The sequence below is a fragment of the Bubalus kerabau genome, chromosome 3 (assembly GCF_029407905.1).
Source record: "Bubalus kerabau isolate K-KA32 ecotype Philippines breed swamp buffalo chromosome 3, PCC_UOA_SB_1v2, whole genome shotgun sequence".
Classification (NCBI taxonomy): Eukaryota; Metazoa; Chordata; class Mammalia; order Artiodactyla; family Bovidae; genus Bubalus; species Bubalus kerabau.
The window spans coordinates 121,559,237-121,577,603 of NC_073626.1; the positions used below are offsets into that span (position 1 = coordinate 121,559,237).

General features: G+C 38.6%; 1 protein-coding gene across 1 annotated transcript in view; it reads left to right on the forward strand.

Annotated features, from left to right (window-relative positions):
* DPP10 (dipeptidyl peptidase like 10) overlaps positions 1-18,367 on the forward strand; it is an 802,980-nt gene that overhangs the window by 733,678 nt on the left and 50,935 nt on the right. The window contains exons 14-16 of the mRNA XM_055572870.1: positions 13,994-14,085; positions 14,503-14,550; positions 18,063-18,184. Coding sequence (XP_055428845.1) covers positions 13,994-14,085; positions 14,503-14,550; positions 18,063-18,184 — 262 coding nt within the window. The remainder of the gene's footprint in view (positions 1-13,993; positions 14,086-14,502; positions 14,551-18,062; positions 18,185-18,367) is intronic.

The window sequence follows — 18,367 nt, forward strand, 5'->3', positions numbered from 1 at the left end:
TATTTCCCTACATGTTAAACCACAAATATATACACAGGGTTAATCACTACAGCATTTTTTGAGATGTTCATCATTGGAGGATAGTTGAATGAATTATGATAAATCCACACAAGGGAGAGCTATGTAAGAATTAAGAAGAAGATACATAATAAATAATATAGAGCACATCCCACACACTCTCTAATTTATATATATATATGAAATTAGCTTTGCATTTATATTTATAGCAATAAAATCTTAATTTTAATTATAAAAATCTCCACCAGAAAAGAAGGATAAATGCCTAGTGACAAGAAGTCATTTTTTTCCTCTGTGTTGAAACAGGTTGAGATCAAGACTTCTGCCAGTTTACATGCATATGTATACATATACATTTTTAACATATTTTAAAATAAAAACATGAGGGTATGAATTTTGAGATATGACTAAGAAAACACACACATCTGCACACACACAGGACATGTGGACATCTCTCTCGGTTTACCTATCTCTTCTAAAAACATCCAGAACTAACAACATTAGAGTAGCAAAGAGTGTACCTAAACTCAGACTTTGATATATAAACATAATCCAGTGGAAAATATTTCTTGAGCAATTATTGATTATGAGGGTTTAGCTTGAAGGGGTTCCCACTAACCCAATTTTGTTAATTTCAGTATCATAAAGAGTAACAATAAAAAGAATGACAACAATAATGGAACATAACATATCAGATGTAAAATGTTTACAGTAGTATCAGAAAGAGAGAAAGACAATGAACACATGTAAGAGTGGAAAAGTAAGGAAAGATCTTTAACAGAAGAATATTTTTCAGTTGCTCAGTCCTGTCTGTTTCTTGGCAACCCCATGGACTGCAGCATGCAGGCTTCCCTGTCCTTCGTCATCTCCAGGAGCTTGCTCAAACTCATATCCATTAAGTTGGTGATGCCATCCAACCATCTCATCCTCTGCCGTCGTCTTCTTTTCCTGCCTTCAATCTTTCCCAGCATCAAGGTCTTTTCTAATGAATCGGTTCTTCGCATCAGGTGGCCAAAGTATTGGAGCTTCAGTTTCAACATCAGTCCTTCCAATGTATAGTCAGGATTGATTTCCTTTAGATTTGACTGATTTGATCTCTTTGCTGTCCAAGAGACTCTCAAGAGTCGTCTCCAACACCTCAGTTCAAAAACATCAATTCTTGGCACTCAGCTTTCTTTATGGTTCAACACTCACATCTGTACATGACTACTGGAAAAACCATAGTTTTGATTAAAAGAAACTTTGTTGGCAAAGTAATGTCTCTGTTTTTTAATATGCTGTCTAGGTTTGTCATAGCTTTTATTCCAAGGAGCAAGCGTCTTTAAATTCCATGGCTGCAGTAACCATCTGCAGTGATTTTGAAGTGAAATAAAAGAAAGTTTGTCATTGTTTCCATTGTTTTCCCATCTATTTGCCATGAAGTGATGGGACAGGATGCCATGATCTTAGTTTTCTGAATGTTGAGTTTTAAGCCAGCTTTTTCACTCTCCTCTTTCACCTTCATCAAGAGGCTCTTTAGTTCCTCTTTGCTTCAGAAGAATACTATGTAATAAATATAGAAGGGATGTTACAGTGAGAAAATCACTTTGAAATGATAATTTAATCAAGGAAAGGTCATGAATCATTGACAAAACTACTGAGCAGATAGTTCATTGAAGAAAACCTAGTCACATAAAGTGCATTATCATCACACTTTTAATTTCAAGGTGAAATGTATTTTTGCAAAAAATGTATCTCCCAGCTACCCTGTAAGCAGGATCATGAAAAGTGAGAAGATGAGTACCAGTGTGTTTCCTGATGTGAAGTATAAGTTCAGTTCAGTTCAGTCACTCAGTCGTGTCTGACTCTTTGCAGCCCCATGGACTGCAGCATGCCAGGCCTTCCTGCCCATCACCAGCTCCCGGAGTTTACTCAAATTCATGTCCACTGAGTCAGTGATGCCATCCAACCATCTCATCCTGTGTCATCCCTTTCTCCTCCTGCCTTCAATCTTTCCCAGCATCAGGGTCTTTTCAAATGAGTCAGTCTTTGCATCTGTGGCCAAGGTATTGGAGTTTCAGTTTCAATGTCAGTCCTTCCAATGAATATTCAGGGCTGATTTTCTTTACGATGGACAGGTTGGATCTCCTTGCTGTCCAAGGGACTCTCAAGAGTCTTCTTCAACACCACAGTTCAAAAGCATCAATTCTTCCACACTTGGTGAAGTAAAAGAGGTATCCATTATCACCTCTTTAATATCCTTGCCAAAAATGTTAGTCTAAATTGTATCGTAAAAAAAAACAGATAATCCAGAATGCTGGGCATTCTATAAGACTGCTTGACCAAGAGTCTTAAAAATGTTCAATGTTTTGGAAATCAAAAATATGATAGGATAACATTTACTTTAAAAGAGACTAAAGAGGCAACAACCCAGGGCAATTATCAGATAGATGATAGAAAGATAGCTAGATATATATATAGATATGGAGATATTTGGGTTACTTAGGGCACTGTGGATGTTAGAATATAGACTATACATCTAGATGATATTAATGTTATTATTATTTGAGCTGTGGTGTTGGAGAAGATTCATGAGAATCTTTTAGACTACAAGCAGATCCAACCAGTCAATCCTCAAGGAAATCAGTCCCGAATATTCAACTGAAGGACTGAGGCAGAAGCTGAAGCTTCAATACTTTGGCTACCTGATGTGAAGAACTGACTCACTGGAAAAGACCCCAATGCTGGGAAAGATTGAGGGAGGAGGAGAAGGGCGCAACAGAGGATGAGATGGTTGGATGGCATCATTGACTCAATGGACATGACTTTGAGCAAGCTCCTGGAGTTGGTGATAGACAAGGAAGCCTGGCATGCTGCAGTCCATGGGGTCACTACCAGTTAGACATAACTGAGCACTGAACTGAATGTTATTATTTGGGGCTTCCCAGGTGGTGCTAGTGGTAAAGAATCTGCCTGCCAATGTGGGAGATGCAAGAGATGTGGGTTCAATCCATGGAGTAGGAAATGGTAACCTACTCCAATATTTTTGCCTGGAAAATTCCATGGGCAGAATAGCCTGACAAGCTACAGTCTATTGGGCCACAAAGAGCTGGACATGACTGAGCAACTGAGCACATAGCACACACAATGTTATTTTCATAGGTGTGATATACCATTTGCTTATATGAGAAAATATTCTTACTTTTGAGAAATTCACACTGAAATATTTAGAGCCAAAATAGTCTGATGTTTTCAACTTAGTTTCAAATATTCAGCATACAAATAAAGGGGGAGGGTGAATATTTGAAATATTGATGTTTGGTGAATCTCAGTAACACTCAAATGGATATTCATGTCCTGTTCATTAACCTTTCTGCAACTTTGAAAATTTTCTTAATAAAAAGGTAGTGGGACATAAGTGGGACATGCTGCTAAGTGGCTAAGTCATTTCAGTCATGTTCTACTCTGTGTGATCCTATAGATGGCAGCCCAATAGGCTCCGCCATCTCTGGAATTCTCCAGGCAAGAACACTGGAGTGGGTTGCCATTTCCTTCTCCAATGCATGAAAGTGAAAAGTGAAAGTGAAGTCACTCAGTCGTGTCTGACTCTTTGAGACCTCATGGACTGCAGCCTACCAGGCTCGTCCATACTTGGGATTTTCCAGGAAAGAGTAATGGAGTGGGTTGCCATTGCCTTCTGCCATTATGTGGGACATAATGGGATATAATTTCATACTTATTAATTTGACAAAAAAATTAGTCATGAAATTAACAGTTAGTGAGGAAGTGGAGAATTTTAAGCATTACTTTACTAGCATGTGAGATGAGTGCAAATGTGCAGTAGTTTGAGCATTCTTTGGCATTGCCTTTCTTTGGGATTGGAATGAAAACTGACCTTTTCCAGTCCTGTGGCCACTGCTGAGTTTTCCAAATTTGCTGGCATATTGAGTGCAGCACTTTGACAGCATCATCTTTCAGGATTTGAAATAGACCATTCCATGGGGATGGTCTTGATCCCTGTCTCCTGTACAATGTCACGAACCTCCGTCGATAGTTCATCAGGCACTCTGTCTATCAGATCTAGTCCCTTAAAACTATTTCTCACTTCCACTGTATAATCATAAGGGATTTGAGTTAGGTCATACCTGAATGGTCTAGTGGTTTTTCCCTACTTTCTTCAATTTAAGTCTGAATTTGGCATTAAGGAGTTCATGATCTGAGCCACAGTCAGCTCCTGGTCTTGTTTTTGTTGACTGTATAGAGCTTTTCCATCTTTGGCTGCAAAGAATATAATCAATCTGATTTTGGTGTTGACCATTTGATGATGTCCACCAGTCCATTCTGAAGGAGATCAGCCCTGGGATTTCTTTGGAAGGAATGATACTAAAGCTGAAACTCCAGTATTTTGGCCACCTCATGCGAAGTGTTGATTCACTGGAAAAGACTCTGATGCTGGGAGAGATTGGGGGCAGGAGGAGAAGGGGATGACAGAGGATGAGATGGCTGGATGGCATCACTGAGTCGATGGACGTGAGTGTGAGTGAACTCCGGGAGTTGGTGATGGACAGGGAGGCCTGGCATGCTGTGATTCATGGGGTCCCAAAGAGTTGGACATGACTGAGCAACTGAACTGAACTGAACTGAGGAAGTGGAGAAAATGTGGAGTAACAGAAACTGATATTGCTAGTAGATTCTAAATTGCCACAGCTTTTGAAAATCATCTGTCACAAGTGACTCGGTGGTAAAGACTCCATCTGCCAAGCAGGAGACTCAGGTTTGTTCCCTGGGTGGGGAAGATCTCCTGGAGAAGAAAATGGCAACCCACTCTAGTATTCCTGCCTGAGAAATCCCACAAACAGAAGAGCCTGGTGGACTCAAGTCTGTAGGGTCTCAAAAGAGTCTGACACAACTTAGCAACTAAACAACGAGTTAGGTAGAAGATATATATCTTTTGACAAAACAATCCTACATATCAGTGTTGCTTTTTTTTTTTTAATTTTTTAATTGAAGGATAATTGCTTTACAGAATTTTGTGGTTTTCTGTCATATATCAAGAATCAGCCATAGGTATACCCATGTCACCTCCCTCTCAGACCTCCCTCCCATCTCCCTTCCCACCCCACCCTTCAGAGGGGCTCTGTTGCAGAGCCCCTGTTTGAGTTTCCTGAGTCTTACAGCAAATTCCCATTGGCTCTCTGTTTTACACATGACATTGTAAATTTCTATGTTACTCTCTCCATACATCTCCCCTTCTCCCTCCTCTCCTCCCACCTTGTCTGTAGATCTGTTCTCTACGTCTGTTTCTGCATTGCTCCCCTGAAAATAAATTCATCAGTGCCATTTCTTCAGATTCCATATATATGTGTCAGTGTATGGTATTTATATTTCTCTTTCTGACTTACTTCACTCTGTATAATGGACTCTAGTTTTGTCCACCTCATTAGAACATATTCAAATGTGTTCCTTTTTATGGCTGAGTGGTAATCCATTGTGTATCTGTACCACAGCTTCTTTATCCATTCATCTATTGATGGACATCTAGGTAGTTTCCATGTTCTAGCTATTGTAAATAGAGCTGCAGTGAACACTGGGGTAAATGTGTCTTTTTCAGTTTTGATATCCTCAGGATATATGCATAGAAATGGGATTGCTGGGTCTTATGGTATTTTTATTCCTACCTTTTTAAGGAGTCTCCGTACCATCTCCCATAGTGGCTGTATCAGTTTACATTCCCACAAGCAATGCAAGAGTGTTCCCTTTTCTCCACACCCTCTCCAGCATTTATTGTTTGTAGACTTTTTGATGATGGCCATTCTGATTAGTGTGAGGTGGTAATTCATTGTAGTTTTGGTTTGCATTTCTCTGATAATGAGTGATGTTGAGCCTCTTTTCATGTGCTTGTCAGCCATCTGTATGTCTTCTTTGGAGACATGTCTCTTCAGGTCCCTTTCCCACTTTTTGATTGTGTTGTTTGCTTTTTTGGTATTGAGTCGTATAAGCTGCTTGTATATTTTGGATATTAATTCTTTATCAGTTGTTTCCCTTGCTATTATTTTTCCCATTCTGAGGGTTGTCTTTTCACCTTGTTTGTAGTTTTTTTTTTTGTTGTTGTTGTTGTGCAAAAGCTTTTAAGTTTAATTAGGTCCCACTTGTTTATTTTTGTTTTTATTTCCATTACTCTAGGAAGTGGGTCATAGAAGATCTTGCTTTGATCTATGTCATCAAGTGTTCTGCCTATGTTCTCTTCTAAGAGTTTAATAGTTTGTGGTCTTGCATTTAGGTCTTTAATCCATTCTGAGTTGTTTCTTTGTGTGTGGCATTAGGTAAGTGATATAATTTCATTCTTCTGCATGCAACTGTCCAATTTTCCCAGCACTGCACCACTTATTGAAGAAGCTGTCTTTGCCCATTATATATTCTTGCCTCCTTTGTCAAAAAATAAGGTACCAGGTACCCATGAGTGCATGGGTTCATCTCTGGGTTCTCTATTTTGTTCCATTCATCCATATTTCTGTTTTTGTGCCAGTACCATACTGTCTTGATGAGTGTAGCTCTGGTGTATAGTCTGAAGTCAGGACGGTTGATTCCTCCAGCTCCAATGGCACCCCACTCCAGTACTCTTGCCTGGGAAATCCCATGGATGGAGGAGCCTGGTGGGCTGCAGTCCATGGGGCGCTGAGAGTTGGACACGACTGAGCGACTTCACTTTCACTTTTCACTTTGATGCATTGGAGAAGGAAATGGCAACCCACTCCCGTGTTCATGCCTGGAGAATCCCAGGGACGGGGGAGCCTGGTGGGCCCCCATCTATGGGATCGCAGAGTTGGACAGGACTGAAGCAACTTAGCAGCAGCAGCAGCATTCTTCTTTCTCAAGACTGTTTTTTTGCTATTTGGGGTCTTTTGTGTTTCCATATGAATTGTGAAAATTTTCATTCCAGTTTGGTGAAAAAAGCCATTGGTAATTTGATAGGGATAACATTGAATCTGTAGATGGCATTTGGTAGTATAGTCATTTTCACAATATTGATTCTTCCCACCCAGAAACATGGAATATCTGTCCATCTGTTTATGTCGTCTGATTTCTTTCATCAGTGTCTTATAGTTTACCGTATACAGATCTTTCATTTCCTTAGGTAGTTTTATTCCTAGATATTTTAATCATTTTGCTGCAATGGTAAATGGTATTGATTCCTTAATTTCTCTTTCTGATTTTTCATTGTTAGTACATAGGAGTGGAAGTGATTTCTGAGTATTGACATTGTATCCTATGACTTTGCTGAATTTGCTGATTAGCTCTTGTGGTTTTCTGATAGTATCTTTTGGGTTTTATATGTATGCTGCTGCTGCTGCTAAGGCGCTTCAGTCGTGTCCGACTCTGTGCGACCCCACAGACAGCAGCCCATCAGGCTCCGCCCTCCCTGGGATTCTCCAGGCAAGAACACTGGAGTGGGTTGCCATTTCCTTCTCCAATGCATGAAAAGTGAAAAGTGAAAGTGAAGTTGCTCAGTCCTGTTCAACTCTATGCGACCCCATAGACAGCAGCCTACCAGGCTCCTCTGTCCATGGGATTTTCCAGGCAAGAGTACTGGAGTGGGTTGCCATTGCCTTCTCCTTTCTGTGTATAGTATCACGTTATCTGCAAACAGTGAGAATTTTGCTTCTTTTCCAATCTGGATTCCTTTTATTTCTTTTTCTTCTCTAATTGTTGTAGTTAGGACTTCCAAAACTATGTTGAAGAATAGTGGTGAGAGTGGACACCCTTGTCTGTTCCTGATCTTAGAGGGAAAGATTTTAATGTTTCACCATTGAGAATAATGTTTGCTGTGGGCTTTTCATATATGGCCTTGACAATGTTGAAATAGGTTTCTTCTACTCCCATTTTCTGAAGTGTTTTTATCATAAATGGATGCTGGATTTTATCAAAGGCTTTTTCTGCATCTATTAAGATGATCATGTGATTTTTATTTTTCAACTTGTTGATATGGTGTATCAACACCATTCTATGGTTTGCTAGAATTTTGTTGAGGATTTTTGCATCTATGTTCATCAGCGATATTGGCCTGTAATTTTCTTTTTTTGTGTTGTCTTTTCTTGGCTTTGGTATCAGGGTGATTGTAGCCTTGTAGAATGAATTTGGAAGTTTTCCTTCCTCTGCAATTTTTTCAAAGAGTTTCAGAAAAATAGGCATTAGCTCTTCCCTGAATGTTTGATAGAATTCCCCTGTGAAGCCATCTGGCCCTGGGCTTGTTTTGGGGGAGATTTTTGATCACCATTTCAATTTCAGTGTTAGTAATTGGGTTGTTCATAATTTCTATTTCTTCCTGGTCAGTCTTGGGAGGCTGATCTTTTCTAAGTATCTGTCCATTTCCTCTAGGTTGTCCATTTTATTAGCTTATAGTTGCTCATAATATTCTCTTATGATCCTTCGTATTTCTGTTGTCTGTTGTAACGTCTCCTTATTAATTTCTAATTTTATTGGTTTGATTTTTCTCCCTTTTTTTCTTGATGAGTCTAGCTAGTGGTTTATCAGTTTTGTTAATTTTCTCAAAGAACCAGCTTTTATTTTATTAATCTTTGCTATTGTTTCCTTCATTTCTTTTTCATTTGTTTCTGCTCTGATTTTTATGATCTCCTTCCTTCTGCTGACTTTGGGTGGTTTTTGTTCTTCTTTTTCCAGCTGCTAGAGATGTAGGGTTAGGCTGTCTATTTGATGCTTTTCTTTCTTCTTGACTTATGGTCGTATTGCTATAAACCTCCCTCTTAGAACTGCTTTTTACTAAGTCCCATAGGTTTGGGGTCATTGTATTTTCATTGTCATCTGTTTCTAGGAATCTTTTGATTTCTTTTTTTATTTCTTCAGTAATCTCTTTGTTATTTAGTAATGTACTGTTTAATCTCCATGAGTTTGTCATTTTTGCTGTTTTTTCCTGTAGTTGATACCTAGTCTCATAGCATTATAGTCAGAAGATACTTGATACAATTAAAATTTTCTTAAATTTACTGAGGCTTGATTTGTGGTCCAAGATGTGGTCTGACCTTGAGAATGTTCCATGTGCACTTGAGAAGAAAGTGTATTCTTCTGTATTTGGATCAAAAGTCCCGAAGATATCAATTAGGTCCATTTGGTCTAATGTTTCATTTAAGGTTTGTGTTTCCTTACTGATTCTCGGTTTTGATGATCTGTTCATTGATGACAGTGGGGTGTTAAAGTCCCCTACTATTATTGTGTTGCTGTTGATTTCTCCTCCTATGTCTGTTAGTTTGCCTTATGTATTGAGATGCTCCTATGTTGGGTGCACAGATATTTACAATTGCTATGTCTTCTTCTTGGATGAATCCCTAGATCATTATGTAGTGTCCTTCTTTTTCTCTTATGATATTCTTTATTTTAAAGTCTATTTTGTCTGAAATAAGGATTGCCACTCCAGCTTTCTTTTGGTTTCCATTCACATGGATATCTTATTCCAGCCTTTTACTTTCAGTCTGTATGTGTCCCTAGGTTTGAAGTGGGTCTCCTGTAGGCAGCATATATATAGGTCTTGTTTTTGTATCCATTCAGTCCGTCTGTATCTTTTGGTTGGTGCATTTAATCCGTTTACATTTAAGGTAATTATTGATACATATGTTCCTATTGGCATTTTTTTTATTATTTTGAGTTTGTTTTTGTAAGTTTTTCCTTTCTCTTGTGTTTACTGGCTATGTAAGTCCCTTTAGTATTTGTTGCAAGGCTGGTTTGTTGGTGCTGAATTCTCTTAATTTCTCCTTGTCTGTAAAGCTTTTGATTTCTCCATCAATATTGAATGAGATCTTTGGTGGGTAGAGTAATTGTGGTTGTAGGATTTTCTCTTTCAGTAATTTAAATATATCCTGCCATTCCCTTCTGGCCTGCAGAGTTTCTGCTGAAAGATCTGCTGTTAATCATATGGGTTTTCTCTTGTATGTTGCTTGTTGCTTTTCCCTTGCTGCTTTTAATATTCTTTCTTTGTGCTTAATCTTTGTCTCGATGTGTTTCTCCTTGGGTTCATCCTGTAGGAGAATCTCTGCGCTTCTTGGACTTGATTATTTCCCATGTTGGGGAAGTTTTCAACTATAATTTCTTCAAAATTTTTCTCAGTGCCTTTCTTTTTTTCTTCTTCCTCTGGGACCCCTATAACTCAAATATTGGTGCATTTAATATTGTCCTAAAGGTCTCTGAGGCTTTCCTCAATTCTTTTCATTCCTTTCCCTTTATTCTGATCTTCAGCAGTATTTCCACCACTCTATCCTCCAGCTTACTTATCCATTCTTCTGCCTGTTATTCTGCTATTGGATCCTTCTAGTGTATTTTTAATTTCAGTAATTGTGTTATTCATCTCTGTTTGCTTATTTTGTATTTCTTGTATGTCCTTGGTCATTGTATTAACTGTGTTAAATGCTTCTTGCATTTTCTCCATTCTATTTTCAAGTATTGGGAGCATCTTTGCTATCATTATTTTGAATTCTCTTTCAGGGAGCTTACTTGTTTCCTCTTTATTTATTTAGTCTTTTGAGTTTCTACCTTGCTCTTTCCTTTGTGTTGTATTTCTCTGTCTTTTCATCATCATCATTTTTTTTTTTTCTAAATTGGTCCCTTTGAGGTCTCCTTTTCCCAGACTTTAGGGTTTTATTACTTCTTTTTTTTGATTTTTGCCCTTGGAGGGAAATGTTAGTTGGGTGATTTGTGTTGATTTCTTGTTGGGGTGACTTATGCCTGTGTTCTAGTGGGAGGACATAAAGTAGGTAATTACAGAAATACTGGGACATATACATACACACTTCCACATATACAGTTACAACCAAAGCGTTCTAAAGAAAAAAAGTACAAGAGATTGACTTGGTGAGCCAGGGAAACCAGAGATGATATCAACCAACTGAAAGAAGAGTTAACTAATTCTCAATCTGATAATCTGAGCACAAGCAGAAGGCCAACTGGGGAATACAGCATAGAGAGCTCAACAATTTAACTTGGTGAAAGCAGAGTAAGGGAAAAAAGGGAGAATAAAAAAAGAGAGGAAAAAAGAAATAGGAGAAGGGTGGGAAAAAAGAAAAAGAAGGGATGGAGAAGAGGGAGGACTAAAAAATAAAAAGAGAAAGAGAGAAAAGAAAAAATAGAAAAGCAAAAATGAATAGACATGTGTGGGAAAAAATATACTTTATATATATGTATATATATATATATTCCCTACAGCCAGTAAAGAACAGTAGGAAAAGCAGATGAATGTATCCAAAACAAAATCCAAAAAACTCATCAAGAAAAAAGAAAATAAAATTTAAAAAAAAAAGTGAGGAGGAAAAAAGAAAAAAAAACCTAAAATGAATTTTTTCTTGCTTTTTTTTTTTTGACAGAAAACACAACAAGGAAACTCTACAGAACTGGAGAAGGCTAATAGGGAGGTGGAAATATGTAGGGAGAATAAACCATGTGATTTATAAGAAAAAAAGGAAACAAAATCTTAAAATTATTATTTTTTTTTTAACAAGGAAAACACAGCATCGCAAAAAGCTAATGTAATAGTGGAAATACATTGGGGAATAAGCAGTGTGATTTATAAGATGAAAAAATCTTAAAAAGCTTTTTTTTTTTTTTTGATAACAAGGTAAAAAAGAGGAAAACACAGCACCGCTAAATGCTAGTGTGAAGGTGGAGATATATTGGGGGAATAAATGGTGTGATTTATAAGAGAAAAAAGTGAAAAAGGAAAAAAAAATTAAAAAGGGTTTTCAAGGTAGTAGTTGTTGGTTGTGGAGTTTGCCTCTGTGGATGGGGTTGGCTTAGTGTCCTGTGATGTTTTCCTGGTTGGTGGAGCTTGTGCCTGTGTTCCGGTTGATGGTGCTGGATCTTGTCTTTCTCAAGGGCAGTGCCGTTTCCAGTAGTAGATTTTGCAGTGTCTGTGGGTTAAGTATGCCTTTGGGCAGTCCTAGCCTTCGCAGTGTTGCTGCTGCTGCTCCTGCTAAGTCGCTTCAGTCATGCGAGTCTATTTTTACAGCTGCTTCAAAGTGTCTCTCTCAGCATATATGCAGTGCAGCCAGTCCCCTACTTGTCCCTGGGATCATTGCTGGTAATTCAGTTCCCCTGTCCCACCCTGCGCTGCTGGCAGAAACTTCCTAGGTAGGTGTTTGTGTGGATCCTTCTGCGTTGGCGCGACTTGTGTGGGATTCCCTCAGCCCCCTAAGCTCACCCTCTGTGTCGCAGGGCTGTGTGCACTTGACTCTCAGTTCCCAAGGTCCACCCTCTGCGTCTCGAGGTTTGTGTACACCTGTTTCGTCTCACTGCCTGCACTGTTTGTCGTGGGGGTTGTTTGTTCTTCTTCCAGCTGTGCTGGAAGGGTTGTGTGCGCTGCCCAAGTTTGTATGCCTTCCCACTATGGGCACCCTAGTCCTGCCCTTTGCGCAGGCTGTGTTTGTCTGCTTGGTACCTGGGCCTGCCCTGTGTACTGCTTGCTAGCTAGGTTTATCTGCCCCATCACACTTGCTACCTGGGACTGCCCTCTGTGCTGCAAGGGTTGTGTGCGCTGGCTGGGTTTGTATGCCACACCACTCTCGGTTCCCAAGCCTGCTGTCTGTTTGGGGCCACAGTCCATGAGCTGTTAATGAATTGAGAAGTACAGCTTTCTCTGTTTACTGCCCTCCAAATCTCTGATTTGGAGACAGAAATAGCACCCCACTCTAGTATTTTTGCCTGGAAAATCCCATCAACAGAGGAGCCTGGTAGGCTGTAGTCCATGTGGTCGAGAAGAGTCAGACATGACTCAGAGACTTCACTTTCACTTTTCACTTTCATGCATTGGAGAAGGAAATGGCAACGCACTCCAGTGTTCTTGCCTAGAGAATCCCAGAGACAGGGGAGCCTGGTGGGCTGCCGTCTATGGGGTCGCACAGAATCGGACATGACTGAAGCAACTTAGCAGCAGCAGCAGCAGAAGTCCCTGATTTTCCAAGACTTCTTAGCTCCCCTTTGGGCCTATCTGTGAGGGAGTTTCCCTGTGCATCGGAACTTCTGTTTCATGGCTCCCACCCTCCTCTGGGGCACAAGTTCCTGCCCAGAAGTCCTCTGTCTTTTCCCTTTTGGCTCCTTTCTCTCTCCTACCTCATTTCAGAGAGCTTAGCCTGTCCCTCTGGAGGCCTGGAGTCTTCTGCTGTCACCTAGAGATTGCTTTGTAGGAGTTGCTATATATCTTGATGAGTTTTTTATGTATTTGGCGGGAGGCTGGTGATCTCCCCATCTTACTCCTCGGCCATCTTCTCATGGTTGAGAGTCCAGGAGAGTCCTGGAGTGGTCCCTCCAGGAGTTTTCCACTTACCAGCGTTTGTTTCAAGAAAACCCTGCCACATGCACAAAGAGAGATTAATAAAGTAGTTCACAGACAACTTGTTTTAAAGAGCAAAAATTTGGAAAAACTCAAATATCAAAAAATAAATTTTTCTGTATTCATGCATACAATAAATTACCATATAGCAGTGAAAATAAACTATGTCTACAAGTATCAACATGAATTAATCTCAGAAATAAATTATTGAGTGAAAATAGCAAATCTATCAATATTATTCTCAGTACACATGCTGCAAAGGTTAAAAGCATATAACACTTAAAATCTATTTGAAATGAAGTTTGTTCTAAAAGTTTTATTCAAAGGTATTCAAACCATTTAGCTGTCAATCATTTAGATTAACGCTATCAAAGTCCTGTGTCTATACTAAATGCCAAGATGACTTCCTATGTCAAGGTGATGCTACCCATGTAGTCCTACATGGAGATGTTTTCTGAATTATTTTCCTACAACATAGGAATAAAGGTACTGTCTTACCTGTAACTATGGTTATGTGAATGTGTATTCATTCTTGAGATTAAAAACAAGAAACTCAATGTTAACTGAGAACTAAAGAATTAAAAGTGACGGGGCAGTTAGCACTTTGGTATTGACCAGAGAGATGCTATTTAAATAAAAGGGAAATCAATATTTTCTATTTCTTTGCAGAGTAAAAGTGAGCAAATTACCGTGCGGCATCTGACATCAGGAAACTGGGAAGTGGTAAAGATCCTGGCGTATGATGAAACTACACAAAAAATGTGAGTGTTTTTGATTCTCTGGTCAAGTTGGAAGTCAGTGTTGTTAAATGCAATCCTATCTGCCAGATTTATTTTTGCTTACCATGGTCCTAATCCAAGTAGCCTAGCCATGTAAAAAACAACCTTTAAGACTCTCCTTCAGCTTCACCCAGAAAGATGCTTACACAGACACATTTGCACAGACACATGCACGCACACACACACAGAGTCACACTCAGAGAGATTGTGAGAGACCATAGAAAAAAATATATGACAACATTTTAAGAAAAGAAGTTTCCCAAATGGATCAAAGCCCTGCTGTTGAATAATAGAAAAGCTCTTGCCTATTCTTTGGTAGTTGGAAAATTCAAGTGAAAACTCAGTGTTGCAAAAATTGATTGGTGCCTGAGGTTTGTGTTGTTTTTTTTTCATGGGCAGTTACTTTCTGAGCACCGAGTCATCTCCCAGAGGGAGGCAGCTGTACAGGTAAGCAGTGTGAGAGGACCTTCCTGCACAGGTTCGTTACTCAGGGGCCATCCACACAACATAATCATAGGATGGAAAGATCTGAAGTTGCATTTTTGGTATGACTAGGAGAGAGCCAACTCAGTATGACAAAACCACATCTCTAGACCATTGTGAGCCTAAAGGTTTGCAACTGGAGTGGAGACCATCTTATTCCTCCTTTATTTTTCCCTCACTTGTTTTTATCTTTTCAAAATATCTTTTTTTTTTTTTTTTGAGGCGTGCATCTCTGAATGACACATACCACTAGCATTTCCTTATTTCCCAAATAGTTTTTCATTCTGCTATGCCTCATTTAAAGTTTTCAGAATATGAGGCCTTCCCTGATCAAACCAGTCAATCCTAAAGGAAATCAATCCTAAATATTCATTGATTCTGAAGCCGAAGGTCCAATACTTTGGCCACCTGATGTGAAAAACTGACTCACTAGAAAAGACCCTGATGCTGGGAAAGTTTGAAGTCAGGAGGAGAAGGGGATAACGGAAGATCAGATGGTTGGATGGCATCACCAACTCGATGGACATGAGTTTGAACAAGCTCTGGGCGGGATGGTGGACAAGGAAGCTTGGCATGCTACAGTCCATGGGATCAAAAAGAGTTGGACAGGACTGAGCAGCTGAACTGAACTGAATTGGTGTCTCAGATGGTAAAGAATCTACCTGCAATGAAGGATACCCAGGTTCGATCCCTGGGTTAGGAAGATCCCCTAGAGAAGGGAATAGCTACCCATTCCGTATTCTTGCCTGGAGTATCCCATGGACAGAGGAGCCTGGTGGGCTATAGTCCACGGGGTTGCAAAGAGTCAGAAATGACTGAAGGACTAAGCACACATGCAATACTGTACACATGTGATTTATCCCTGAACAAATTAAAGCATTGTGGACATTTAGTAGAGTAGATCAAGTGGCAGTTTTTCTCTCCCCACTCTCAGAATGTGTAAAATCCATAGATTGTTATTTAAGCCAGCCATGGCCCTTGCTTACTAAAATAGAGCTGTGGACGGGGACTATTTTCATCTCTCTAATTTTCCCAGAGGAAAAGCTATATTCATAAAAGGGTTTAAGGTCATACCTATCTAGTATTAAAAATGCCTCCTCACTCAGAAAGCTTTCACCAGGGCTTCCCAAGAATGACTCATTTTTTTCTGGCAAGCAACTTATTAATTCTAGACTTCATATATCCTTTCTAATTTCTGTTTCACAGATCCATTTTTAAAGTGTCAAAACTGCCGTGGCATATTCTCAGTGGAAATTCATCATGTTTGAAGCAATGTCACCAGTGATTCTTACCAAGTAGCCTAGACTTTCCTTTGAGAGCAAAAATGCATGTTTCAAGTACCCTTACTCACTCTAATTCACTCACACACTCTTATTTATGCATAAATCACTGCCATCTGAAGTTAGCCTCTCCTTGTTTTAATCACATATCACAATATGTCATTTTCACATTCTTTGTTTTTTTCTCTTAGAGTCTGGAACACATATTCTCAATTCTAATGACTTCCAAAGGAAGAACAGCTATTTATTTAAAGAGACTGATTCTAATTTTAGCTTAGACATCTTAATTAAAGTATTGGTCACTTTCTAGTTTTGGTTACCTAAAACTATTCTTTCTTAAAACTTATATTGTGGTTAATATTGGCAGTCAAGAACAATCCTTTAGAGAGATAGAAATACTTGACTGATATTTTATTTCCCCCATTTTGTAAAACTCTTAAAGAAAAATGAGTGTCAGAAAATTACATTTGGCTAAGTTCAGCTAATGGAGCTGCCTCATCCTCTTCTCCTTTTATTAGCCTAAAAATGTGATTTGAGTAACAATGAGTTCTTAGATTTGTGTGCTTGTCCTATGGGCTTCTCAGACAGTAAAGAATCTGCCTTCAATGCAGGAGATTTGGGATGGATTCCTGGGTCAAGAAGATCCCCTTTGAAGGAAATGGCAACCTCCTCCAGTATTCCTACCTGGAGAATTTCATGGACAGAGAAGCCTAGCAGGCTACAATCCATGGGGTCACAAAGAGTCGAACACGACTGAACGAGTAACACACTTATGGGTTTCCAAGGTGGCACTAGTGGTATGGAACCTGCCTGCCAATGTAGGACATGCAAGAGACACGGATTTGATCCCTGCATCGGGAAGATCCCCCGGAGGAGGGCATGGCAACCGACTCCAGTGTTCTTGCCTGGAGAATCCCCATGGACAGACAGCCTGAAGGGCTACAGGCCACGGGGTCACAAAAAGCTGTGCATGACTGAAGCAAATGAGAACACACACGTCTCTAGTGACTGAGGCAAAGCAGTACAACAGTATATCTATGACCTACACTACTGTAGAAGACTGGGTTATAATGAAAATTTACAACCAATAAATTTTTCTTTAAATGGCTCATCAAGTGCCAGTTGACTTGACTATAAGATAATGTTAGTGTTTAACCCAAAAAACTCAATCATTGTCTTGTCCAGGTCCATAAAAATATTAATTGGTTGATTTAATCTATGACATTAACAGAATCAGAATTGCTACCATATTCAGTGTCATAATTTTGTCTCAAAGTATGCTTTTCTTTATTTTTAGTAATTTCATAGTCTAAATAATGAGAAAATACAAATATAAATTTTTAGGGAACTTGGATCTGAAAAATTATATGACAGAGTAGAGAGAGAAAAGTTAAATTCTGTGTGTGACTGCCACACATTCATAGTCTCTCGGTGGCAATAGTTCTGCAATATTGTGACTGAAATAAACCATATACTTGAAAACTGGCTAAAATGGTGAATGTTGTTTTACCACAGTTTAAGAGAAAAAAAAAAGCTATGATTTATCATAAGGATGAAACTAGCTAATGTGTTTAAGTGCCTATTATATTGATCACTTTGGGTGTAAAGGAAAATTTGGGTTTATAATGAACCCAAAATGTTTCAAGTGTGAAGTTGTGACTTCGTGAAGTATAGTATACTCTTGTGTTTTATTCCAAAATGAAACTGAGAATATTTTGTCCAGCCAAGTTTTAAAAAATGTATCATTAGCAGTGTTTTTGTCTAGCAGCACAGATAATTTATGATTATTCATAATTTATTAGTTCTCTCAACTAATATTATTGCTAGTGACTATTTATGCTTGTCTGTGTGGGAAGTTTCTTTTTAGACTTTACAAAGAAATATCTATAAAAATATAACTAAGAATAAGTTATATTTAGTCCTAGGAAAGTCAGTTTCTTTAAAGCATATATAACCATATACATGCTACATATGTATAGGTGTTCGTAATTTTAATTTTTTTACCGAGAAGACAAATGTGTATGTCATAACATTAGTAATGGAAATTGACTTTGCATTTTTATGATAAGTGATAATTTATGAGGAACTTCAATGTAAGTAATACTGTAACTTCTTTATGTTAATATTAAAATAATGATACCACACACTTAAGTACATGGAATAGTAGTATTTCTCACTTTCTTCTTCTTTCCCCAGTGCTTCTACTGAAGGCTTATTGAATCGTCAATGCATTTCATGTAATTTTATGAAAGAACAATGCACATATTTTGATGCCAGTTTTAGTCCCATGAATCAACATTTCTTATTACTCTGTAAAGGTAATAGTTGATTTCTGTTAAAATTTATTTTATCAATTTTGTTTGATCAGTAGCTATTACTATCAGTAGTAATGATTACCCTTGATCTATGATTTTATATTCCTTGTTTACACAAGTTTTTGTTAAAAAGTAATAAATAAGGGTTTTTCGTGATATAAATTTTATCTATTACTTTATTTAAAA